The sequence below is a fragment of the Corvus brachyrhynchos genome, unplaced genomic scaffold (assembly GCF_000691975.1).
Source record: "Corvus brachyrhynchos isolate BGI_N302 unplaced genomic scaffold, ASM69197v1 scaffold70, whole genome shotgun sequence".
Lineage (NCBI taxonomy): Eukaryota > Metazoa > Chordata > Aves > Passeriformes > Corvidae > Corvus > Corvus brachyrhynchos.
This window is the reverse complement of record NW_008236217.1, coordinates 9,165,415-9,191,736: the sequence shown is the minus strand read 5'-3', so window position 1 is coordinate 9,191,736 and position 26,322 is coordinate 9,165,415. Positions and strand designations below refer to the sequence as shown.

At 36.4% G+C, this 26,322-nt stretch overlaps 1 protein-coding gene across 1 annotated transcript in view; it reads left to right on the top strand.

Annotated features, from left to right (window-relative positions):
* Window positions 1–25,115, top strand: part of TTC27 (tetratricopeptide repeat domain 27) — a 111,797-nt gene extending 86,682 nt beyond the window's left edge. The window contains exons 13-20 of the mRNA XM_008643346.2: window positions 1,945–2,172; window positions 5,382–5,480; window positions 7,100–7,152; window positions 11,176–11,341; window positions 17,405–17,602; window positions 21,014–21,125; window positions 21,724–21,824; window positions 24,868–25,115. Of these exons, the coding sequence (XP_008641568.1) occupies window positions 1,945–2,172; window positions 5,382–5,480; window positions 7,100–7,152; window positions 11,176–11,341; window positions 17,405–17,602; window positions 21,014–21,125; window positions 21,724–21,824; window positions 24,868–24,990 (1,080 nt within the window). The 3' untranslated portion in view covers window positions 24,991–25,115. The remainder of the gene's footprint in view (window positions 1–1,944; window positions 2,173–5,381; window positions 5,481–7,099; window positions 7,153–11,175; window positions 11,342–17,404; window positions 17,603–21,013; window positions 21,126–21,723; window positions 21,825–24,867) is intronic.
* The last annotated feature ends 1,207 nt before the right edge of the window (window positions 25,116–26,322 follow it).

Below are 26,322 nucleotides of genomic sequence, written 5' to 3'. Positions count from 1 at the left end.
TCTAAGCATTGCCACAGGATAGCAGTCTGAGCTTGGGAGTGCCCTGCAGAGGAAGTGGTGAAGAAGCAGCTTGCAATGCACTTTTCACTCTACATCTCCTTACACAGCTACATTTCAATCTTCTTTCTTTATCTGAACAGGAAAAAAACCCCACCTTATCTCTTGGTGTCTGATGTGGTTACTGCAAAAATGAAACACTCAGCTCTCTCTGCTCTAGAAGAGAAAAATCTTCTTTAATATCTTAGTATGTTACAGCAACTAATGGAGGCGGTTAAGTGGAAGTAAACTGCACTTTAACCAAATCCCTGGAAGCCAGGCTGGCTAGGGTTTTTATTAACCTGGTCTCATGGAAGGCGTCCCTGCTTGAGACAAGGGGGCTGGAACTAGATGATATTCAAATTCCATTCCAAACTAAACCATTCTATGATTCTGTAAGTATGGTCTTCTAGTTAGGCAAGATTTTTCTAGTGCTTTGGCTGGGCTAATTCTAATTGTTAAAGAAAGTTTCTTTGGCTTTTTTTAGAGAACTGTTCCACAGGCACTTAAAAACTCTTGCCATCAAGTTATTTTCCTAATATTTAGTCACCAATTTTCTTCTTAATGGGATTCTGTTTTTGCTAATTTTAAGATTCTTCTAGAAATCTAAACCCTTCTTCTTTGAAGAACTTTTGCACTTCAAATATTTGTAGACTTTACTGTTACTTTACAAAAATAATAGCAAGAATGAGATGCTGAAATTGCTATGCATTAGATATTTCGAAACAAGGTAAACCAGCCATTTTTCTAAAGATGATTTTCAGATAGGTTTGATGAATTTTACTGATTGGAGTAAAAAACTTTTCTTCTCTAAAGATCATCTGAAGGTCACAATAAGCAATTCTTACACAAGAAAAGCAGTAATAATTTAAATGCAGAGATGATGTCAGGGTTCCTTTTAGGTAAACGAGCTATGATAGAAGAATGACTAGAGTTACAATGTCAAACTTTAACTCTGTGCAAGGCTGTGCTGGATCTTTCTTGATTCAGATGGTTCAAGTAGGTCTTTTCTAAGAGAAAAATTATACTGATCTGAATTGTGTATGTTGCATTTTTGCAGTGAGGGACCTAGGTAACAGTTCAGTCTGAACAACAGATCGTATGTCCAGTGTATTTATCTTTTCAAAAAGCCCCAGAAAGCAGACTATCTCATGTTTAAGCAAGAGACAATAATTTTATTGTTAGAGCAAAGATAGTGGCCCTGAGAAAAATAGCTTTTGAAAGTTAGTTACAGCCTATAATAGATGTCTGGGAGACACAGCTTGTGTCTTCTTTTTCATAAAGCTGTATATATTTTGAATATATTTTATTTCAAACATTTATATAAATTTATAATTTCTGCATCTTATGTAAAAGCATAGCATTTCCACAACCAACAGTATGAAAGTCAATGTGTCTTCAGATGTAATAGAGTGGAAATCACTGTTTTCAGAAAAGAGCAATTAGAGAAAAGGGAGTGAGAGTCATTGCAAGAGTACTTACTAGGACATGTAAAACATTACAAACTTCTAGGATTGCAGATACCTTAATGGTGCTGCTACTGCATTGCTGGGAATTAGGTGTTGGTTTGATGTCCAGGACTGATGTTTGTTCTTGGGACAGAATACATACCTAAGACATGAAAAAAGGAGTAAGCTGCTTCTTGTTTTCATGGTTTAATTTTCTTTGGTGTGTTAAACCAAAAGCCACCATATTATGTTGAAGTATATTTTTTTAAAAAATCAGTTTGGAACTAGATTCTTTCTAGACTTTATCTTTGATGCTGTGTTGGATGAAGATACCGTTTCTTCACTAGCCCTGGTTCTTAATCTTCAGCTGATGATTGCAAGGTGCTAAAGCAGTGTTTGTTTAGGTAGGTAATTAACTGAAAATAAATAGTCTTCTTATGTGTTGGTTGCTCTTTAACAGGCGGAAGAAATACTCAGGCGGGAGTTAGAGAAGAAGGAAACACCATCATTATACTGTTTGCTTGGTGATGTTCTTAAAGACCACCAGTATTACGACAAGGCCTGGGAGCTCTCCAGGCACCGCAGCGCCCGCGCCCAGCGCTCCAAAGGCCTCCTCCATCTCCGCAACCGGGAATTCAGGGAATGTGTGGAGTGCTTTGAACGTTCAGTACAGATCAACCCTATGCAGGTTGGGAAATTATGCACATACGCTTTGGTTTTAGTTCGTGTGTTCAGTTTTGAATGATGATGCTTTTTAAAAAGACAGTTCTGGGCACAGTTGTCAAAATAACAGTTTATTAGTATTTGTAGCAAATTTTTCACCATGTACTTGGAAGCCTGGCTAAAAATGGTAGCATGAAATGAAGACATCCTTTTGCATCCAGGTCCTTGCATGCAGCTATATCTTTGCCTGTAGAGGTCTTTTATTTCAAAGAGATGAAGCCACTACAAAGAAGTAAGTACCATCAAATAAATGAGGAACAAGGTATAAAGCAAAACAGTTACAAGAAGAATGCAGATTTAATGAAAGTATCCCTTTGCCCTGTCTGAGTTTGCCCTGGCTTTTAGTTACAAACTCTGATCTCTGTATTTCACAGAAATGTTTTTCGAGTGTTCTGCTCTGTCCTGTTCTGGAGTCACTGAGAAGCACTGTGTTACACTTGTGATGACAGTAGCTCCTATTACAACAATGCATCAAAACTGAAACCACATTGAAAACAGTTCTCTTGATGAGGCTGGTTTCTCTTGCTGATCTTTCTGCAGACAACTTTTGCAATCTTGTTTCAGTTTCTCAGCCATTATATCCCATCCCAATAAGGTTCACCCTGTGGAAGGTCTTGAGAAGTTAAAACAGCTTTGTGGTTGTTTATATATATAAATTGTGCTCCTCATAGCCATTTCTAGGTCCATGTAAAAGCAGGGTATTCCTCCTTCCTGCCCCCCAACAAACACTGCTGAAGTTCCACATGACTAGCTGGGCTTTTGCTTTAAAAAAATTTTAAAGGCCTTCAGCCTTTCAACTCATTTATCATGAAGCTTTTTTTGTATTTTGCTGACTTATTTTATTCCAATGAATCAGAGTCCTATTCTTATTCAAATGAGCTCCAGATAACTTATAAACATCTTTAGAATGGAAAATAAAATGACCAAAAATGCCAGCAAAATATATATTACTTAGATAGGAATTTTATTGAAACAAAGAGGATTTCCAGGTAATAAAGGGTTTCAGGAGATGGCCTGTAGGGCTCAAAACTGAGAAATATTCTGCTGAAATGCTTTTTTATTTTGTATCCTATCCAAAGGAAGTTTAGAATAAAAGGAAATCCAAGAAAAATAGGCCAGTCCATATAGGAAAGTGAACATTTCCTCCTCTTGTTGCTTAGGAAGCACTTTTTAAGATTCAGTTGAATTGTTTCAAACAAACAGATTGAACAGATAGGTGGTGCAGATTGACATAACTTCTAAATTCTGTCTGTATTCTATGACTACAGAAATGAATTGTTTCCTATTCCAGGGTGTCTGTGGGTAAAAAGCAGAATGGAAATTGATTCTAAATGCAAGGAAAATATTAATTAATTAATTAACTTGTTCCCAGAATTGTGAATAATTTATCAGGTAAACAAGACTCCCTGTTACAAAGAAATTCTAATTTTTTTGTGGTTATTAGAAACCTTTTTGAAGGGAGAGATTTTTAGACTGCAGCAAGTGATTCCCCAAAATTTGTAATGAATAAAACCATTCTCTCTCAACCCTCCTTAAATCTCGTGTTCTTTTTAGCCATCTGGTCAAATTTGGTTGAGACCTCTGGGGTAGGTGTTTGCTGTATAAGCCAATCACTGAATTAGTCTTTGGGGAATCCACAAATAAAAGAAAGCCTTGCAGTTCAAATGTACCTGAAACTCGTGTTCATTAGCACTGCTGCTCACAGAATTACTTGTTCTAGTACACAACTAGTGGATGACAGATGCACCTCTCTTGTACTTTCACTTTGAGCATCTTTCAAGGCTTGACAGACAATTTTAGAGATCAAAGAGCTCACAGAGTCAGTTCTCCAGTGGACAAAGTCCGCACAAATTCAGAAGTGAGACTGTGCTGCTGTTACTCATCAGAGTTATAAGACATGCAGTGATTGTTTTACTCTCACCCTTTACAGAAGCACTGTTTAACTTGTATTCTGGGCTATATTCTGGGAACTAACCCTCAATTTCATAAAGTTAAAGCACATTGTTAAGGGCATTGTCCACATGCCTATTAAACACTCGACAGCCTTGGGGCTTCAACCACCTCTAGGAAGACTTGTTCCAGTGTCTGAGAAACCTCTAGGTAAAGAAAAGCTTTCTAATGTCCAATCTAAGCCTCAACTGGTGCAGCTTTCTACCATTCCCACACATCACACCACTGGACAGCAGTGAGCCCTGGAAGCCAAGAGGGCAGCACATCCTGGGATGCATCAAACACAGCAAAACCAGCAGCTCAAAAGAGGTGATTATCCTGCTGTCTGCAGTTCTCACCTTGAGCACTGCGTGCAGTTCTGAGCCCCACATTTTAAGAAGGATGTGAAGGTTCTTGAAAGCATCCAAAGGAGGGCTGCAAAGCTGGAGAAAGGGCTGACTGGAAGGAACATCCTGAGAGGAGCAGCTGAGGACTTTAAGCTTGTCTAATTTGGAGAAAAGGAATTTGAGGCATGACCTTATTGCTCTCTGCATCTCCCTGAGGAGTGGAGAAGGAAAGTGCTGAGCTCTCCTCCCTGGTTGAATCTGTATGGATGAGTGGTATTTGGTTGTAACAACTAAAGACTTTAAATGCAAGATTACTGAACTGGTGAAGTTCTGGTCTCTGTGCAAAGCATTATTTAAGTACATTTTTATGTCTAAACATTGTGATAGAAACTCGAGAAGGTTGATATTCTGGCAAGTAGAAAGAGTTGGAATTTTGAATTGTTCATGCTTCGGTCATTTGAGATGGTTTTCATGATGTTTTTTGTGAAAATGTGATTACCTTGAAAAACATTTTCTAGTGTTTATCATTTGACCTAATTGTAATAGTATAAAGTGAATGTGGATTTTTCACAAGTTAAAGCAAAATATGCAAACCTCTAAATAGCTATCCCCTTCTTCTGTGAATGAAAATGGACTGTTAAAAAGCACTTCACAAATGGTTAAGTGGTCTTCATGTAGTCAAACCTTTGTTTATCCATATTTATTAAAACATTGAACCTACAGTTTTTCTCTAATCAGCATATAGGATATTATTTTTTCCAGTACAATACTATTATAGCTGAAGACAGGTAAAAATTGACAAGAGTTGTGTGTTTGTTCATCCAGGCCAATTTTTTTTTTTTTTTTTTTGCGCCAAAATATCCATGTTTATATGTAACCATTCATTTTTTCTCTCCAGCTAGGGGTATGGTTTTCCTTGGGCTGTGCATACATTGCTTTAGAAGGCTACGAAGGTGCTGCCAAAGCATTTCAGCGCTGTGTGACATTGGAACCAGATGTATGTACTTTTGAACAAATGATTCAGATGGCTTATCTAAAAGCAGCATGGATGTTTTCATTATAAACAAGCAAAGCAATAATGAAAAACTTGTTTAACCTTAGCCCTTTGAATAAATTAAACTTGTGCATGAAGGCTATATTTTTGTTGTGAGGCATCATAAAAATACTTACCCAGTACTTAACTTTGTCCAAATGTGAGTGTGTGAATATTAAAATAAATTTGAAAAATTTCTTTATGCTAGATTGTGAGGAGAACTGAAAAGAGATAAAACAAAAATTAAATTAAAATATTTAGTCCTCTAAGTAATCGAATTCTCCTGAAAAAAAAGAAAGTCAAGTTCATGTATGACAAGTACATTTGTAACGGTGTAGTTCAGGAGCACAGGGAGAATGGAGCTTAGCCATTTTTTCAGGATGCAGGGCATGCATGTGTACAATACTGTTGTTTGAATGTGCATTGAGGCAGTGGAGCTGAATTACCTGAGGAATACACTGACAATACTTTTGCCAGAAGGCCTGACTGTCAGATTGTTGCTTGCTTAGAGTTAATGCCATCTACTCAATAGAAACTATTGTTATTAATTCTTTTCTCTGGGGGAAAAGAATGAGAAAGCAATGAGAGGTGACAGAGGATTCTTTTTTCTTTTGTAATAAAAGGCAATAACTTCCTTGGGAAAAAAAATGTTTATAACAGACAACCTTGTATTTAAATGGAATTCTTACTTTATATATTGGGTTTTTGTTGTTGTTCAGTACAGTAAATTTACTTCCAAGTAGATACTAAAACTGGGTTCACTTATCTCTCTAGGGCCTGTATTTAATTGTATTTATATGACCAAGCCACCTGACTTCTCAATGGGTTACGTGGTGGGTTTTTTATGAGTAAAAGGCACTGGACTGGCTCTCAGTTGGAGACAAAACCTATCTTTATACATGTGCAGCTGTAGCAATGTAGTGACCATTTTCATGAATTAAGTCTCAGAAAGGTTTCCCAGCATGAGTTAAACGCTCCTTAAGCCTGAGAATAGCCTCAGTACCACAGTACATTTCATTGCAGTGCTCAGATCCTGTTCTTCAAATCATTTCTAGTTGTCACTTTGCTGAATTCAGTGGTGGGGCTTCACATTTACAGCAGTGTCAGGCAAAGGGCAGGAATCATCTCTGCACATCTCTGCTGGTTTTACCTGTGGTGCTTTAGGGGACATCAGATCCTTTCTGTCCAGTAACAGAGAGTGGTGCAGGTTAAGTAGCTTCCAACTAGTGAGAAGTGATGAGCTGCTGGGAACACTGACCTTTCCAGCCATCCCAGCTAGGTCCTAGAAGGCAATGCTGAGACTGAAGGCAAGAGCTGACTTAGTGTATTGCAACCACAAGGCAATTAATTGGTATTTGTATACCTGGTTGTTGCTGATTTAGTCAAATATTTATGTATTTCAATTTTAATATAATAATTTCTATTTCAATGTAATATTTTAACTGCCATGTAGAACATATGTTTCAATATGTCTGATTAGCAAAATCAATGATGTTTGGCAGTAGTTTCACCTATGTATTTTTATCAAGTAAGCACAATGTAAGTGAATAAATTTTTTGGTACTTCTCCTTTTATCATTCCAGAATGCTGAGGCCTGGAACAATTTATCAACTGCTTATATCAGATTAAAACAGAAGTAAGTACTTCAAAAGAATTAGAAGATATTTCTTCCAAAACAAATAATTGTGATTTCCTTTTTTTTGACATTGAGGTTTTTATTATTATAATGTGCTTAACTCAGATTTTATAATCCTTAGCCCTTCAGTTCTCTCTCCCAGGTTGCATCACTGGGAACTATTTATTTTATTTTACAGGAAATAATTTTGTAACCTTTATACAAGTAGCAGCCTCTCTCTACACTTTTTTCTTCTTGGACGCATTTTTGATGTAGTAAGTACTATCAGTGCAAAACATTCATAATAAAGATGAATAATAAAAACTACTTTGACCATGAAGTTAAGAACATAGGTCCATTTCAAGCAAACAATGTATTCAGACCTATGTAATTTCATAGTATATTATCCTTGGTAGATCTAAGGGAAAACCAGACAGTTTGGTTTTTATATACCAAAGCAGGTGGAAATCTGCACACATGCTAGCTACCTTGTTCTTTTCCCTCAAAACTAATTCATACAAGAAGCTTTGACCTAAGTGGACCGCCACTCTTATTTTGTATTTCGTATTTCAACTCAATGTAATAAAAGTTTACCTGGAAGAATTTAATATTTAAGAATTTTCACATTATAACTTATCACCAAAGAATGAAACAGAATAAGAATGAAAAAGAAGATAATTTATTTTTAAAAACCTTTCTCAAAATTTGGCATCAGTTTATATGGTTACATAGTCAGGAGGCAAAGTGAAAAAAGGGAGAAAGAATAATAAACTTGCACAAAAGTAGAAATTTATAAACATACATGGGAAAAGTGGGAAGTAATATAGACTCAGGAGATTGATATGGCAATGGGAACAGGAGGGAGGAGAAGATAAAAGTGTTAAAATAACTACACAGGGCTAAAAAGTAATAGAAATCAAGAGCTGGTTTTAGCTTTTCAGTAGTTCCTTCAATCTTCAGCAGTGCCTTGAGTATGCGCAATTCATGTTAGAGTTGCTCTTTCTTTTCCATACAGTTCAAAATGTCAGATGCTCAGTGTACTGGCTTACGCTTGTTTCATAAAAGCATTTTTAGTCAAAATAATTTTCTGTCTGTTAATCTGCTACAAAGCTGAGAAACTACTGAGTGATTCGTTCCAGTTTACTGGTTGAATTTTATAATTGTTAATCTACTCTTGCAATCTAATACGCTAAGTACATACAAAACTTGTAACTTATTTGATATGGTAGTAAAAGCAATAAATGGGGGCATGTTTCTGAGCTTTTTTCCCCACAGGAATCATGTGAGATAGGACTCTATGTACAGTAAATTTTAAATGAATATTATGTGCTGATAGCCAAGTGTGGCCTGTACTTGCTGTGGAATAGCAACTTCTTTGATTATTTGTGTAGTCACTTATAGATCAAGACTGTGTGTGAGCTAGTTTAGCTCTCTGTTAAAACAGAAAATATCTATAGCAGTACACTTTAGAATAATTTGTGTGGGGATACATAAATTCTTATTTTTTAAGCCTGCCAGAAGAAAAAAAAATTAAATGGAGTGAGGATTTTAAAAAAGGAAAACAAAAGATATTTAAGTAAATAGTTTTCTTTCACACCCTCAAAAAAAGATCCAGCTTTACTCCAACCAGGCTTTTAATTCAGGCCCACTCATATATTGTGCATTTGGCCAAGGCTTGGCAGGGTCTCACACAACAGACAAATAAAACATGAGTACATTTTTTTGAAAAGGGTATGCAAGCAACTTGCTAACACCCAAAGGACAGGGGGGTTGTAGGTTTTTGGGGTTGTTTGCTTTTTAAGACTCCACAAGTTTTATATATTCTGAATTTCCTCCAGAAAAATTAATTGTGATGAAAACAGACTCTATGCTTTGGTTTACCAGAAAACTACTCTGTGTGCCAGGAGGTCTTTGAAGTCTAGGTTTTAGATTTCTCAGAACAAGCTGGGACTGGCCCTCTGTCCTTTGCATGAAAGACTCCTGGTTTCCAAGACCAGATAACGCATTGATACTGCCTGCTGTTTCCTGTCTGGGAATGAATTGACTTAACTGGTTAAGGATACTCCATTGTTACATGATTGGTTAAATACACTGGGGATTTGTTTTGAGAATCTAGAGGATTTTATTACATAGCAAGAGTGGTGATTTGTGGAATACTATTTCTATCCCATCCTTTTGGTATCTTGACTACATTTCACGTTTCCATCTTATTGGCATCTGCCCTCCTGGTAACTTCCTAATTTTCAGGAAGATGGGGGAGATGATAGAGACTAACCTTAGAGATGTTGAAGAGCAGTTGTGGAAACAATACGTGGGTCAGGCAGAGCATCTTCCAGCCTGTCAGAGAGCTGTGGCAGATCCCAACTTCCATTGTAGCAAAATCCACAGAAGGAACAGGACTGTGTCCTTTGCTAATTTAATCTAGCAAAACCAGGGTCTGAAATCCCTTAGTGAGATTGTTAACAGTGGAGGAAACTCAACTGTTGGTACATTTGCCCACCAGCATCACATCTATCAATATATCAGAAGACGGAGGAAAGGGGAGTGGACATGGGAAGCTCCTTCATGTGGAGTGTTCTGCTGTAGCTATGCCAAATGACCTGTTCTCCTTAAATAATTTTGCTCTATCAGTCCACTCTCTTTGTGTGTATTTGATAACTCTTTTAATATCATGGCCTTAGATTGGCAGTTGTTCACATTTTTCCCTGACCAAGCTATTTCAGACTTTTAATGGCCTGATCAACTATTTAGATATTACAATGTCTTTGCTGGGATATTTACACTCTCTTGGACTCTCTTTTTGAAACTCAACCAACAATTTCTTTGGGCTGTCTTTCTTTAGAGAAAGCACTTTTAACAACTTACTCAAGCAAAAGAGAGGAAGTGAATTGCAAATTTTGGTACCAGGCCACCTTTATATGGTATTTATTAAGAAGAGATGTATTGTCATGTCTTCCCAAAGAAGATTTTTTTACCAGCCTAGGAAAGCTCTGTTTCAAGTCTTAATTTAAATAAATCCATTCCTTTGTGTTTTTTTACATATCATGACTGTCCAACTGAGAGTACACTTCAGTCTCTTAGAAAGAACTGTATCATTCCAATTCTCTAGCAGAGCTATTTTGAAGTTTCAAATTTATTGCAACTTCTGGTAGTATGTTTAAGGCTTTAAACAGTAAGCTCACAAACCTTACCAACATATTCTTCAGATGGCATTTTCTTATCAGAGGATGCCATTACTGCTCTCCTTTGGTGAGGGAATAGTCAAGAATTGCCTGCACTGGATGAATATGAAAAAATGAAAATGCTTTGTAACTTGATGATGATTTTATAGGAATTGTGCTGTCCACCTTTATTCCATAACACTTTCTCCAGTCACTCTGAGGTGGGTCCTCGGGCAGCATCTTTGAAGAAGGACCCTAGTAGTGTTTGGGGCCGCTCTGACACATTTTTACTGAGCAGCACAGCGTCAGGGAGCAGAGAGTAAACCTTCCAGCTGATCTAAGGACAAAACTGGTTGAAAATGATGGGTTTCTGTGCCCTGGATATGCATGTTTGCCGTGTACAAATGTTTAAAGTAAATCACAAAAAGCTGTCAAGTAACCTTCCTCTTGTGTGATTAAATAAGTTAAAACCATTCTGCATCTGTCATGAACTCAGTGATTTTTAATTTTTTAATGTATGTTACAACTGCAGCATGAGTAAGATTGTTTTCTCATGGTTCCAGTTAAAAATTTGGAAAGGACAATAGTGACAGAGATGGTACAATTATGATAAATTTTTGTAAAAAAAACCAGTTACGAGAGCTAAGAAAAGTTACCTAGTTCAAACTACAGAGCATACTGTTGTGTATGAACTAATACAAAATAGTTTGCAAGAGAGATTAAGGGATTATCAGCATTGTAAATTACCAACAATAGCTTTTACATCGCACTGTGTTCTAAATGTGATTTTTTAAATAAGCAGGTTTTTAGTTGATACCATGCCAACTGATTTAATGTAGAAATCTTCTGTAACAATTTCTATTATTCTTTTATTATTGATTAGGGTCAAAGCATTTCGAACCCTCCAAGAGGCTCTCAAGTGCAACTATGAGCACTGGCAAATATGGGAGAACTATCTTCTCACCAGTACAGATGTTGGAGAGTTTTCAGAAGCAATTAAAGCTTATCACCGGCTCATGGACTTAAGAGAAAAGTACAAGGATACACAGGTAGGGAAGTTTTCATATTTAGTCATCCTATACGTTCACTGATTTTTCTTCTGAGACAGAGAAATTGCTGATAGCTGCTGGTAGTGGTATCAGTAATCATAGTGCACATGGCAATGAAGTTATAGAGGCAAGTGATTTAAGTTTTGGCGATTTGGACTGTCAGAATAAATATTTAAAATGAAACTGGACAAAGCTGAAAACCTTTGCATCCATATTGCATCAGTCTTTGTGAAAGGACACACATGAGCCTTGCAGTTTTAAGACCTATTTTTATATAAAATGCAGTGCATAACCCCATCTTTCTGTATTGTTCCTGCATAGCTTGGTATCAGAAATAATATAAATTATGTAGTTTAAAGAAAGGGAAGCTTTTATCATGTGTTGGAAAATGCTACAAATGAGCCTTTGAAAGTAAATTGAATGCATTATAGTCATAATATTGATTCTTAATAAACCAGACCAAAGAAAAATAAAAGAGGTATTTTGCTCATGTCTCACTGAAGTTCAGTTAAGTTCAGTTAAATTTTGTGTTTGTAAATGTGTGCTCTGGACAAAAACTAGAGAAGCTGCCTTAACAGCTTCAGCTAGGATGTTACCTTGCCTGAAACCAGTTTCTGATCCAGGCAGGGTTCTGTACACTCAGTGAAAATAGCAAGGTGAATCTGAAAGGCAAGCCAAAGAATCTCTCAAGGGGAGCAGTAAAACACCTCCAAGAGCCTTTGCAAAATTAGCAGATCTGGTTGAAGAGCTTATGAGCTCTTCGGGAGATTGTGTAGTACCAGGGTAAGAGGAACCAGCTGCTGCTGCTCACGTGTCCCAGGAGTATGTTTCATTTCTTGTCCCATAAAAAGATAAAAAGTAGCTTTCCTGGATCTCGGGAATTTAAGTCCATTGGTGAGGAGAGAGAGCAGATAGAATTAGTTATGATTGTGGAAACATCTCATGTTCATGGGGGGCAGGAATGTTAAATACTTTTTTCACATTACTTTTTAATAACAGATTGTACGTGAGTGCAATGCTTATTACTAGTAAAGCCAGTCATGCACAGGATAACATTCTGTATTAATAAATTCTTTTAGATTTGATATAGCTAAACATCAAAAGGTCTCAAACTCTCTTGGCACTTAAGAGTGTCTATGGAAAATTGTGTTATATGTGGTAAAGATGAGTGTGTTTGGAAGCTAGAATATTGTAGTACTGGTGGGGCCTGTCATGGAGCATCTTGTAGATGGTTGGCTTTTTTCAATGAATTTTTTTCTCAATTGCAACTTAAAATAGCATTTTTAGGGGTGGTCTACTGTATTGTTTTAAACAGAATGACAGCTGACCAGGAATAGAAGTTTCTATGTATATTTGCCCATTTGAGATGTGTGGAGATGATACAGACTCCTATTACTGTTATTTGTCAAATTTTATGTAGTATATTTATATATATTTATAGCATTTGGGGATATTGCTTGTATTAAATTTCTATTTTTTTGCATAACTTCTTTCATCTTGTTCTCATACAACTTTTATAGCTTTTACAGATGTATATATGCTATCTTCCTTTAATTCTTTTTGCATCTTAATTTTAACTTTGGCTTCTGATATGTGAAGTGTTTTATGGTTTCATTGTAACTTCTAATACAGTTGCCTCAATTAGAAGGATTTTACTAGTTGCCAAGAAAAACCTCAGAGCCTGATTAAAGAGTTCAGGCTTGAAACAATTATCTTACAAGGAAGAGAAGAGTATTTCTGTAGCAAAACAAAAAAGCAGATAGAAATAAAAGCTTCTGCTGAAATTGTTTACAAAGTTCACCATTAATTGGTGAGCCTCTCCTTTTTTCCAGCTGGACTGTTTTAAATAGGGATGATCTATAACCATCTTGTGCAATTGTATTTTAACAATGTGAAATCATGAACATGAGTGAATGAAAACATACACTATTGTTTCCATTCAACATAGTATGATCTTCTCTCAGGTTATATTTAGTATTTGTAGTCATTGTAGATTTTAATTGATAGACTACTAAGCTACATGTCATAGTGGTGAGAAACAAGGTAGGAATTAAAAAAAAAAATGCACAGGACTGGAAGAAACAAGCTGAGTCATTGATTCCATTCTTTGTGAAAACCATCTGCTTTTAGCATAATCATTGTTGCAGAATACCCCTTGTGAGACTGAATGTATCGATTACAAGTATGCAATTGAATATACAATTTGAAATGCCCTTGATTTCTGTAGTTACATCAGACTTCTAAATTTTATTTCAGAATAGTATGAAGTCATATTTTTAAATCACTGATTTCTTCTAATAATAGTAAAGCATTCAGATTCTTCTTGGTGATTTCTGTTAGTCCATTGTTGTCCTTTGTGCCAGTCTTCTGAGTATAGAACACAGATTTGGGAAATTTTGCTTCTGTTCTTTTCTAGTTATTTAATGATGTCATCCCTGTGGCAAAGGTTCTGAGATCATGATATCATGAAGCTTGAAGATATGTATGCACAGATTCTGCAGATATAACTGAACCAGGAAGAGCTAAAGGGCTTTTTATAAATGAGCAACAATGCAGTAAAAGATAACAGCAAAGGGCAGTTTAAAAAGTCTCAGTTTGCTAGCGTTTGTATGTAAATGTTGAAAGCATACGTTCTTACTTTCCCTCCTGGTTCTTAAGATTCTTCACATTTCCATGCATCTTTTAATGTTCACAAAGCTGAGAAATATACCTGGAAAACCTTTGATATACGTGTTATGTAATAAAATATAAAGGCTCACTGAATTATCCATAGTTTCCACTAGTAAATCAGTCACTAAAAGGTATCCAAGGAGAAAGCCTAACCTTTTATAATCATTAATTTGGTCTCTGAATTATTGTATGACCTAGTAAATGTACCTGGAACTGCTGATTGTACTACTTTCCATCGCATGCGTGCTCATGGAGGCAATCAACCTTTTTTACTTGGAATGTTGTGGTCTTTTGAATGACAAAGGTATTTTGTGGTTGGAAAAGCTGTTTAGATACACTGTTTCCAGAAACCCTATCTTCATTATGTGCTGTCAAAGATTATGAATACAGAAGTATGGAAAAAGGGTTCCACTTTGCAGTTCTGTGCTATTGAGATTCTAGCAAAGTTTTTCTGGTACCCTTTCCATCAAGTAACATCCTCATTTCAGCAGTTCGTGTTGCCAGACCATTTCTAACAAAAGGCCACAAGGGCATGTTCCAAGGGGATTTTGAAAAGTGAGGTTAGGAATTAATAATTTCTGGAGCTCTACTTCAATTAAGTAGCTCACTAATGACAATTGTCTTAAAATCCTAAATTTGGAAGGGGAATAGGGAGAGCTCACAGACTGCAGATTCGTCATTTTGGATCTGGTATCTGAGGGTTCTCTTCTTTCTTGAGCACTGTCAAATTTGATTAGTATTAGTGAAGCATCTGAAAATGGTTTGACCAAGAGAATTTTTATATGAAAAGAGTTGTTTGGAGAACAATTGTGAAATGAGATTAACTGATGAAAATCGCAGCATTTATAAATTACTTGGTTTATTTCTAAGGTTTTGTCTCACGGTGTCTTTTGTTCAGTTTGTGGTAAACACATTATTCACAAAAGCAATGGAGAAGGAGGAATGCAGATGGTGTGATGTCATACTAAACATGAACTCTGTTCATATGGAGCCTAGTTCATTAAAAGAGGCATGAAAAAAACCAACCAACCAACCAACCAACCAACCAAAAAAATCCTCTACTGCTTGTTTGGGATCTTGGATCAACAGAGCATTGCTGTAGTAGTTTAGTATGTGTGGCAGTTTAAAATCTCTCAAAGATACAAATTTTAACACTTATGGTAACCTAAAATGCAAAGCTCTGCTACACTGCTAATACTTTTTGATAATTAGCACAATTCACTTGCAGTTTGAAATAACTTTATTTAACAAGTGTACACAACCAAGTAGCATTAATGATTCATTACTGTTTAATGGACCCTTTAATCCAGGTCTTGATGCTAGTTTCATTTTACAAAGTTTACATGATGGATTACAAAAAAAGGAAATTGATTATTATGATAAAAGTATAAGCAAACCAGGACTCTATGGGAATAGGGGTAATTTTACAGTTGCTACATCCTACTGACTAAGTAAACTTTTTTTCATCTACAAACAAAATGTTATTGGCTTTAAAATTTTGATGATTATATCTGATATTCACATGAACTAACATTTTGGACTTCAAGTAACAGTTTTGTTACACTGAGAAATCGATTGAGAAGTCATACATGTATGTATGAATCCTTAGGACCAATTCTAGTTCCTTGTCAAAAGCGAACATAGTTTAGTGTTTCTTCTTGCACCTCTTAGTTTTTTTGTTACAGTGCTTTAGTAATGGAAGTATCAACTCTTGCTGGTGCTTTTCTAGCAAATCTTTATGGAAGACCTGGTTAATGATGGCCTTTGATGCCTTATATTCCAAATCATGGATATAACATGAATTTCAGAATTTTCAGACTATTAATAGTTGATCATATTTTCTGGTGTCTTAAGTGACTCTTAAGAGATCTTGGAAAGAAGGAACTGACAGTTTGTCATACCATTTTATAAGGAATATAAGCTACTGCTATGGTTTTGGGGCAGACAAGAGGGGAGCTGTTTAACTTATGTTCGGATGTTACTATGATATCATTAATTCTGAAAAGATACCAGGTAAGAGTATATTTGTTTTTGCTTCTTCTGTTACTTAGATTTATTTAATAAAATTATCAGCCATTTTAATTGATTTGGGTTGTTCTGCTAAAAATTTTCTGTATCTGATAAAACTCATTATTTTTTGGGATGCATTTTAATTGAGTTATTCACTATAAGAAAAGTTATTTTAGGAAAGCGACATATCACTAATGCTAAACTGGGTGTGGTTTTATTCTAAATGTAATATACTTTGATACTGTCATAATTTTTGCATTAATTTCTGCATCTTGATTTGTGAGGATGCATCCCATTCTACATTTAGTAGAGCAGTGATGTATTTGTAATGTTTGTAGCTATTCACAAGTCATCTTTGAAGTTAGCTTTATTACTATCTTGATACTAATATTGCTATGAGTGTGGTTTCATTGTAAGTGTTAGTTTCACATGGGCAAAAATGTTGAAGCATTGAGGTTGCCAAATGACAGGCCACAAGTTAGGAAGTACCAGCATGAAGGTGTTTGTGCGACAACTGGCCTGTCTTGAATGCAAGCCTTATGAAACTTCCATTTTGTTTTCATCCTTTTTTCTTCCCCAGTCTCTGTCTCATGCACTGCACAGAACAGGTATTACTCTCTTGATAATCCACAGCTTTTCTGGGGTTTATTTTCTTCTAATTTATCATATGATATACTGCCTTGATTTACATTTGCTGTTTCTCATTTTGCTGAAGAGAAACTGAGGCAAAATGACACTATTTTCTAGCTTTCAGTGTCCAGTTTGGGACAAAAAGACTGGTATGATATAGCATTTCTTACATGCAAAACCAAGCTCCCACCAGCAGCTGCACATGCTCAGCATTTCTGCAGGTCAGATCCCACATTCTCAAGCCAGTGATTCGAAAAGCATGGCCACTAATGAGTACTTGTAGAAGAGTTTGATGGAATTGATTTGACTAGTAATTCACCAGAAGTGCATTAAAAACAGAGATTCCCAAGGTGGTATTCCAGTGCCTTCCAGTTTCCATCTTATGCACTGTACATCTTTCTGCAGGTTGTTAAATAGAGGTCCTGTAACAACTGTGTCTTCCATTACCTGAATTTATTTGGCTCAGCCTTTTTACTGATCTTTTTATAACTGTATTATAAGGTGAAAATACCTGTAAGATACTGCCACAGTTTCCTTTACCCAGATTTCTCTCCTAGATTTTTGGCCTTCTTACGTTTATCAACATAGAATCTTATAGATGAGGTTTAAATCAGTTGAATTACTCCATGTATTTCTTAGTAAATTCTGTACTTGTCATATGGTACAATCATTAATAGAGATCAGGTATTACACATAACATTATATATACTGACATTGATTTGAGCTGAAATAAAAACTCTTTGCTTTTATAAGGTGCTGGCTATTCTAGTCAGAGCAGTAGTGGATGGTCTGGCAGATCGTGCTGGAGAGGTATCAAGTGGATTGAAGGGGAAACTGCAAGAGCTCTTGGGCAGAGTCACCTCACGAGTGACAAATGATGGGGCAATCTGGAGACTTTATGCCCAACTTTATGGAAATGGAGAGAATGACAGTGGTGAAGATATTGAAAAGGTAAAAACTACAGTGCTACAGTAGAACATGCCCTTGTTCCAGACCTGTTTTGCTTTAGTGTTTTTATAAGCTCTTTGTCTTTTCTTCATGTTTCTACAGCACACATTTTTGTTACAACAGGAGCAAGATGTTTTATGTCAGTTTTCTTGGACTTGAAAAAAAAAATCTCTTTTTTTTACCAGTGTTTCCTTTTAAAACATCCTATCACAGCATATATGTATTGTCCTGAATTTGTATTCTGAAACTTTTCTTGGCAACAATCTAATGTCTATAATCAAATGGTGGTGTGGGTTTTGGCTTTGTTTTTAATTGAAATCTTTGCTTCTGAAGATAGGATATTGCAGCTTCTGAAAAAAAATTCATCTTAAAGGCATGATCCAGTAGTGGCATAAGCCATCTATGTTCTTTGCAATCACTAAGGGAAAATGCACTTAAAATAATCTATACCACAGTCAGAGTACCCAGAGTAGAAATGTTTTGTCCTTAATTAGCTTAAAATGAAATCGAATAATGCTATTTAATTCTTAGTCTGTTGAACCATTGGTTTCTCTTCACTTGTCACTTGTTTTGCTATGTTAACTTCCATTTCTTGTCCTTATCACTTCCCAAGGAATTAAGTTGATTGCATTTCCAGAATAACCATTCTGCACTGCTAGAAGTGTTTACTTTGTTGGATGCTGGAGTGTGCTTTGCATTTGATATTAGATTTCAAAAAGTTCAAATAGCCATGCACACTTCAAAAATAGTTATGGGTTATCATCTTCACCGAAGTTGAAAATACACAAGGTCAGCATTCAGTATGTGTTCGCTAATGGGGGTGTGCCTTTGGCCTGGGCAAAAAATTCCTGTCTGGAGGATTGCTTGATGTCAAGTAAGGAAGATGGTTAGGCCTACAAATTGTATTCCTGTGCGCTTAAATTTATAATCATTTGTGCCTTGCTCATTGTCTCCTTGTGCTCTGCCCTGTGAAGAGCCTTGTTTAGTCATTGCTGGTGTTCAATATACCTCCAATGCCTCCCTTTTGTCTTCCTTATTTTTCTTTGCAGCTGAACAGTAAAAGGGATTTGGCCTATTTAGAATGCAGAAATACAGACACTGCAATATCCTGTATTATATCCTCAAATTCTTACTCAGACATGCAAAGCAGCAGAGGCCCTGTCTATACTATGAATGTAATTATTTCAGAATCTGGTTACAGCACGGTATTTTTTACTAACCCAGTTAAAAACATGGTTTCAATTTGTAGAGTAGACAGTACTTTAACTGTGTTTCTTCATCAGACTGGTTATGGAACACGCTTACAGTCTAGCTTGCCCTGCAAGATGGAATGATCTTTATAAATACTTAAGGTATGCTTACATGTGTATCCAAATATCTTGGTATGACAGTACCATAGATACAGATCATAAAAGAGCGAAACTGCCTACAGCCACAGCATATATTAATTGACACTGTAAAAATTAATTTGCAATACACCAAATAATCACTGATTTCTGATATCATATTATGAAGTAAAAATGATAAAATCAGTATTTATTGGCTTTACTGCCACAAGCACCATCACGGGTCAGTCAGATATTCAGTGAATATAGCTGTATGCATAGAAAAATTCTAGATGTATAGTTTCCCACCCACAGTTACTAGGCAAAAGGTCAATGAGTTCTAAAAGGGCATTATTTACTATACTGTGGCATCAAAGGGCAAAGAGATGGGAACAGACCTTTAAAAGTATCACATACCTCCTTACAAATGTAGGGTTTGACCATTACTCCATATTCTTCCATTCCACACCTTATTTAATGCAGGTTTAATTATATGTAACCAATTTTGTTCCTAACATTGCATTTGAAAGAACAATCTTGTATGTCTGGCTATTGTTAAAGGGTGGCTTGGTTGCTGGGGTTTTTTTACTTTTCTGTTCTGCTGATACATCTGATGCCACATGAATCACTAGAGTCTACAGTTATAATTCACAACAGTGCTTTGTGAATTGAATCAAAGTCAGACAAGGTTTGCAAGTTAGGAGTGTAAAACTACTGAAGTGTTGGGTTTGTGGTTCTGTTTTGGGTTTTTTTTCTTTAGCTTAGCATATATTTACTCTCACACTTCAATATATCTGAACTGCCACCTCATTCAGTACTTCCTTCTTCCCTATACTGAATGCAGTCCAGTTCACAACTTTCCCTCTGAGGAATCTTTCCAGCCTTCAAGTTTCCTGCTGATCCATCCCAGGCTATGAATCCCTTCTGTTCCTTGACTTTCCCCAGCTCATAACTGTTTCCTTTGAGGATAAATCCAGGTTCCAGAAGTGCAAACAAACAGCCCACAAGACTTTGAATTCTTTCCCCTCCTTGACATCTGTCAGCAAAACCCCCCTAATTTGCTGCTGTGACTCAGACACATGCAGACTGAAATCAGACTGCTGTAAAAACTGTTGTTCCTTCTCTTGGAAATTCTTGCCTGTGCTTGCCAGAACTACTACCAGTTATAACCTAGGTTATTATGAAAAAAAAATTAATTAATTCTGGTTTGACTTAAGATCCCTTTACTGCCGTTTACAGCAGCATGAGCAGTTCAGACACCTGTGCCATAGTGATTGGAACTCTGGTGGGAGAGAGAAGGTGGAAGTTTCTGGGGTGACAACCCCCAAATTGAGAAGTCTTTACTGTGCTCATGTATATGTACCACACTGAAATTTTTAAATTCTTTTATATAATACTTAAACTCTTTAAAAAGATAACTGGAGAGTTGTCATTGAACCAAGCCATGTAACTTCTGGCATGTGTTTGTTTCATGTTTTTGATGCTGTAGAAAGAAAACAAAATTCAAAAGCAAGAACTCATTTCTTCTGATAAAATTTTCTTTCTTCTTTTTTTTTTTTCCCTTAATGGGACCCTCCTTCCATATTGTCTACATTTTTTTCTTGTTCACACTGAGAACCAGAGCAGTACGGCGACTAATAGCTACATCTGTAAAATGCGTATTTCCCAAGATTACATATACAAGAAGAAAGCTTTCATGTATTCAGTTACAATATTTTTTTAGATACAAAATTTGCTGTTCGAAGTGTGAATGCAAGTATTTTTCTCTTTTTCATGTGCATTTAATTGTGATGACTTGGCAAACATGGGTCACATCCATCAGTCTAGACAGATTTTTAAAAGATAAAAATTACACACGTGTTACTTTATATGCTTCTCATACTTGAGCTGCAAGTGAAGTGAAGAACATCTGTGTTACAGCTGGCGCTTACCATTGCAGAGAAGGACACTACTCCAACTCACAGGAAATCAAGTATAGTAAAGATAGATTCATTTTCTGGATTGACCACTAATTTCATAGATACTTAAAACTAAATTAGTTTCCTAGTTGGTTTTCTGACATACTAACAATTTTTTTTCCTTCTTGCAGTCACTGCAGTATCTCACTAAGGCACATAAATGTGAAATTCAGTCAAGTGATTGGGAAAAAGATGTTTCTTCTTTTAAGGAAGTGGTGAAAGGAGCCATAGAGATTGCACATGGTATGTTCTACCTGAAAAGAACCTTTATTTTTCATGAAGAGCATAACAAATATTTATTAAGCTTAGTGGCAAAATAATATTCTACTTTACCTATTGTATTTATTCCTACTACTAGGAGTCCTGTAAGAGAGTATCATCCTGATACTGCATACAAAAATATACTTGGAATGAGGCAGAAATTGTGTAGGGTGAGTCAGTAAATGTATGACTGGTAAACATGGAATCAATTAATTTCATGATCTAGCAACTTCATAATGCAAGTGAAAATGCATCTGCAGTTCATCTCAGTCCTGAGATCATCACATACATTGTTTGATTGAGTGTGCCAGTCAGGGAATGAATGAAACTTAGTAAGATTATTCCCTGTTCTGTGATATTTATGTTATATTTATTAAGAGGAATACAGATACCTGTTGAGTTTAGAGTTATCTTCTCAAAATTACTTGGCTTTGTTTTTTCTTTGTGTTTCTTTCTGGGGATATTACATTTAAAATTGTGGAGGGTATCAAGATCTTTAATTAAATGTTTTTTGTTCAAAGATTATTGCTGGAGTGGTAATGCTTTTTTGTTTTGGGGTCCTTCTGTGTTTGGATTCTAGTGGCTATAAAATGCAGCAAGAACAAATCTAATCATCAGGAAGCTTTGCAGATACTTTCTTCAGCTCGGCTCAACTTACGTGGCTTGTCATCCAAGGCAAAGGTAGGAATGTTTGAAAGGTAGGGAATTTTGTTTGAAAGCTAGGAATCTTTGTTCTGTTGCCAGAATTTCTCTGTTTTGAATCAATTATAGATCAAATAATACCTGCCTGTCTCACTGCATCATCAGGTAGATATTCATCTCTATGCTGTTAAGGATTCGTTTTAAGTAAACTTTTATTTCCTTTCTTCCTGCTAGGCTTTGATTGCAATACTAGTCTAAGAGCCAGCACTGACATTTTGGAGTAAGGTAGAATTTTACTTGAAATGTTGGGCAAACAGATTTGAATGTTTGAAAGCAGTCAGTCATTTCAAAGACCTGTTTTTAATGTGAGTAGTCATGGGAGAAACTGGGCAGTTTCAGAAAGAATAGATCTAAACCTGCAGAAAGGACCAAAATGTGTCAGGATTGCTTTGCATCACTTGGAGTGTTTTCAAAAGAGTTATTTATTAACAGACAGAACTAATTTTTAATCTGGTTTTTTTTTTGTGGATACCCTACCAATCCAGATATTAATTACTTGAAAAAGTCATCATATATGAATCACACATTTTCTCTTAAAATATACATCTTGGCTTAAAGAGGGATTCTTCCTGCCTGTGAAGGGGAGTTAGCAATTGTGAATCACAGAGCTTAAGTTTTATAATGTGTGCTTGTGCTACAAAGTGTTGATTCATCATCAGTATGCTGAACTTGGCTCACTTAAGTCCTTTAATTTTAAGGATAAAAGCCTAGGAAAGTTGCATAAGCAAACACAAGCTGGATCTGTAACTCTGCATTTAGATACAGGCATAGGGAAGACTTCGGAATGTGTTGAAAAAAGGGACAATATATGTTTTGCTGTTAGCCACAAAATATGATTTTTTCCCTTTAAAAACGGTGCATAGACTGAGTATTGCTGTAGAGAAAGCACTAAATGGCATAAATTATATGAATACGAGTACAGGTAGTTTATATTATGAAAGATCATGCAATATCTGAAAAATTAAGAATGTATTAGTCTAGTAAACTATATTTTCATTTCCAAAGGCATTAATTAAATGAACATCTATATTATTGGCAGCTAATGGTTTTACGATACTTCTGAAAAAACAATCATATTAGCAGTGAAGCATTTTATGTGAACTCACTGGTTTTGCATCCCTTCCAAGATGCTGTCTTATTTTTAATTTGAAGTCATATTGAATTTTCAAAGTGTGTTGTAGTTTAAAAACTCAGTCATCTTCTGTCGGATCCTATGCACAAACAGTTTAGCACTGTTTATACCTGTCCAAGCTTGACTACATCTCATTTTGCTGCTCTGTGAGTCATTATTAGTGTGGGATTCTTTTTTTCATTTTTAATTTCAACTGAAAAAAGCACTTTAAAAGTGGCCTAAGAGCACACTCACTAGTTAAGATTTCAGAAGGAATAAAAGATCAGTGAAAATGACTTTTAAAAGATAAAATTCCAAAATTTCGTAGTCAGGACATGCAATTGGAACAACTAAGTAGAACAGGTGAAACAATGTCTGGGATCTCCATCTCTTGATGCTTGAGCTCCTGTGTTGTGCCAGACTCACTAAGCACCCACAATCTGCTGAAGGCTGCAGCTCAGAGATGCGCTGCTACTGGGCTCTTTTCTGTACAGAGCCTGGTGGGCAGTCACATACTATGGCAAATAGCACAGTGGGCTCTCTTCTGCTCCTTGCCCCAATGCCTCATTCAGATCTGGAAGGTAGGGTCTGAAAAAGAGAAATGTTCTGGAGATGCATTGTAAAAGCATGAAATATGAGCACTGTTTTGGGGAAGCATGGGACACAAAGCCCAAAGAATGATGGTGCTTGAAACTTCCCCATGCTGTCTCTAGTTGAATAGATTTCTCTAATTGTGTGTGGGGAAAAAAAAAAAAAGAGTGAGCAAATAATTATATCATCCTGATTTATTTAGCTGTCTTACCAGAAAGAACCAAACGTTTCTGTCACTCTCCCACTGTGATGTTTTTGGGCTGGAAGTCAGAGAAGTTTCTGTACTTGTGGCATGAACATGTTCCTATTTTTGTGTAAGATGCTCTTTATTTCAGTGACAACATTGTTTTGAGGCACACTGAATACCTTGGTTCAAGCCTTTTAAGTACATTTTTGTTTATATACATATCTGTATTGTCCCATTTTGTTTTATGATATAATGATGTACAGATGTACTCCAGAGCAACTTTTGTTTTCTCAGTTTGTTTTTGTCTCTAAATGTAGGCTTTGTGTTTGTGTCAAATGAAGTGTGAATCACTCTCCCATTACATAATGAAGGGAAAACATATGCTTGGGTGTCCCCCCTTCCCCATATTTCTGTGTAGTGGTACCTCACACAGCCTCAGCATTAAATAGATGAAGATTATGATTGCTCACGAGTTAGCTGCGCTTTTTTGTTTGTTTCTGGTAATGTCTTAAGGTCTTTAAGAACAATCTATTGTTATTACTCTGTAGTGTTTTGTTTTCTCTGGTATAACTTAATTACAGGTGAATGCCTCCATCCATGCATGTCTTGACATCAAATGTTAAAAAATATTTATTTGAGGTTTTGGAGAAAATGAAGCAACAGAATATGACACTGGGGAAAATGGCCATTCAAATTCACAACTAATTTATCAGCAGGTGGGCTTATAAACTGCAGTGACAGAATGTGAGATGCTCTTCTAATTTGAGTTTCATGAAACAGCCCTTTACTTTCAATGGAATTGGGAGTCAGCGTAGGCAGGCAGGTCAGAGCAGAAACCCCACGTCCACAGGAGGATTTGACCCTTTTGGCACAATATCATGTGTGTGGCACAGATTTCAGGTCTATATGCAGGATATGTGTCTACATGTGTATGTGCATAACTTCTGCTTATTAGCCACAGAATGGCCTTTTCTTAGAGAGAGATACTATTATAGTTTACAAAAATATGAAAAGCAGTATAGAGATCATGAGCTTCCTGTATTTTGTCTTGATCCTGAAACAGAGAAACTGTATGTATCTTTTAAAGGTATTTATTTATAAAGTACTTACAATTATTTCTTTTTGTTATGCAGCAACTTTTCATAGATGTGACAAGTAATGAGGTTCACAGTGAGATAGCTGATGAGGTGACAGCTATGGACAACATGATTGCTGAACTTCAGGAGCTGAGCAACCAGCTGAGAGACCAGTGTTGACATATGGACCAAATTTCGGGACAGGATGACAATAATGACATGTTTCTTTTGCCACCGCTTTTGCTGATGAAATGGTAACAATTCTCAGGCAACAATACTCTCAATAAACACTTTTCTGTACAGTGCTGTTCTTGTGGTCAGCTTTTTTCAGAGTTCAGGCTGCCTTTTAAGATTCTTTCTTACCTGGTCCCGCTGTCTTACAAAGTTGCGTGTTTTGGTTCTTCAGCCCCAGATTTTCTGGAAGAGATGTTTGTAAGGTGATTATGGAGGATTAGTTCTGCCTGCTTGCATCCACCTTAGTGCTGGGATGCTGGAAGATGCCCCACCCAGGTGGGGGAGCAGGGGATGTGCTGCTCTGGAGGAGATGGAGAAGCAGGCAGCAGAGGTGGGAGCTGAGCCCAGCCTATTTCCCATTTTAACTCAGTGTTAATTGCTTACAGGGTGGGAGTGAGGTCCTGAGAGCAAGAATTTAGTATTTTTTGTTCTTCAGGTAATACAGTTAAAGTAGAAGGCTGTTTGTTGCATTAGGATATGCAAACAGTTATTACTTAAAGCAGTATTGGTTTATCCCATATACATAACTTGTGTCCCATGGGCAATAGACTGGTACTTCATTTGGGCCTTTTATAGGCAAGGGGATTTCCCTCACCGAGGCAGCAATAAAGCTGCAGTCTAATCTAAAGTACTTACATCTGACTAGACCAGGTGAGTTATTTTCATCTAGACTATTTTGCATGGTTTTCTTTTTCAGCATCTTTGCTACTGCTCTTCTTAAAGTAAGATTTTTTTCAGGGATTTCCAAAAACCTGTGTGAAATAATTCCCTCACTTATGGTGAGGTTTTGGCTTGCTCTTCCCTATGAGAATGATGTGGTTATCTGTGTTCTGGGTTTGTACAGTCTGTGGTATGATCTATTGCTGAATGGTAAGAATTTTCTCCCTGAAGAGAAAAGCCAGAAGGTACAAGTAGACCAAACAATTATTTAGATTTGAAGCAGCAGTACCTGCACATTATTTTGGTGCATGAAGCGGTAAACCATCTTGACACCTTTGTAAAGCTGCATATCTTTGTAAAGCTTCTTGGAATGGAGAATAAATTATTTGGTGACAGTATTTAAACATGAGGTTCCCACAGAAATTGCCATCTTAGCAATCGGTTTACCTGCTAGTGAAGCTGGCTCCAAAACACCTCTTTGCTGAAATTCCCCAGAAAGAGAGGAGACATTAAAGTTTTTGCAGAGGGAATTTGCTTTAGCTGCTCCCATTTTCCTCATACAGGACTCCTCAGGTGGAGGAGTCCACCTGACTGAAAGAAAAAAAAAGGCTGAGAGTT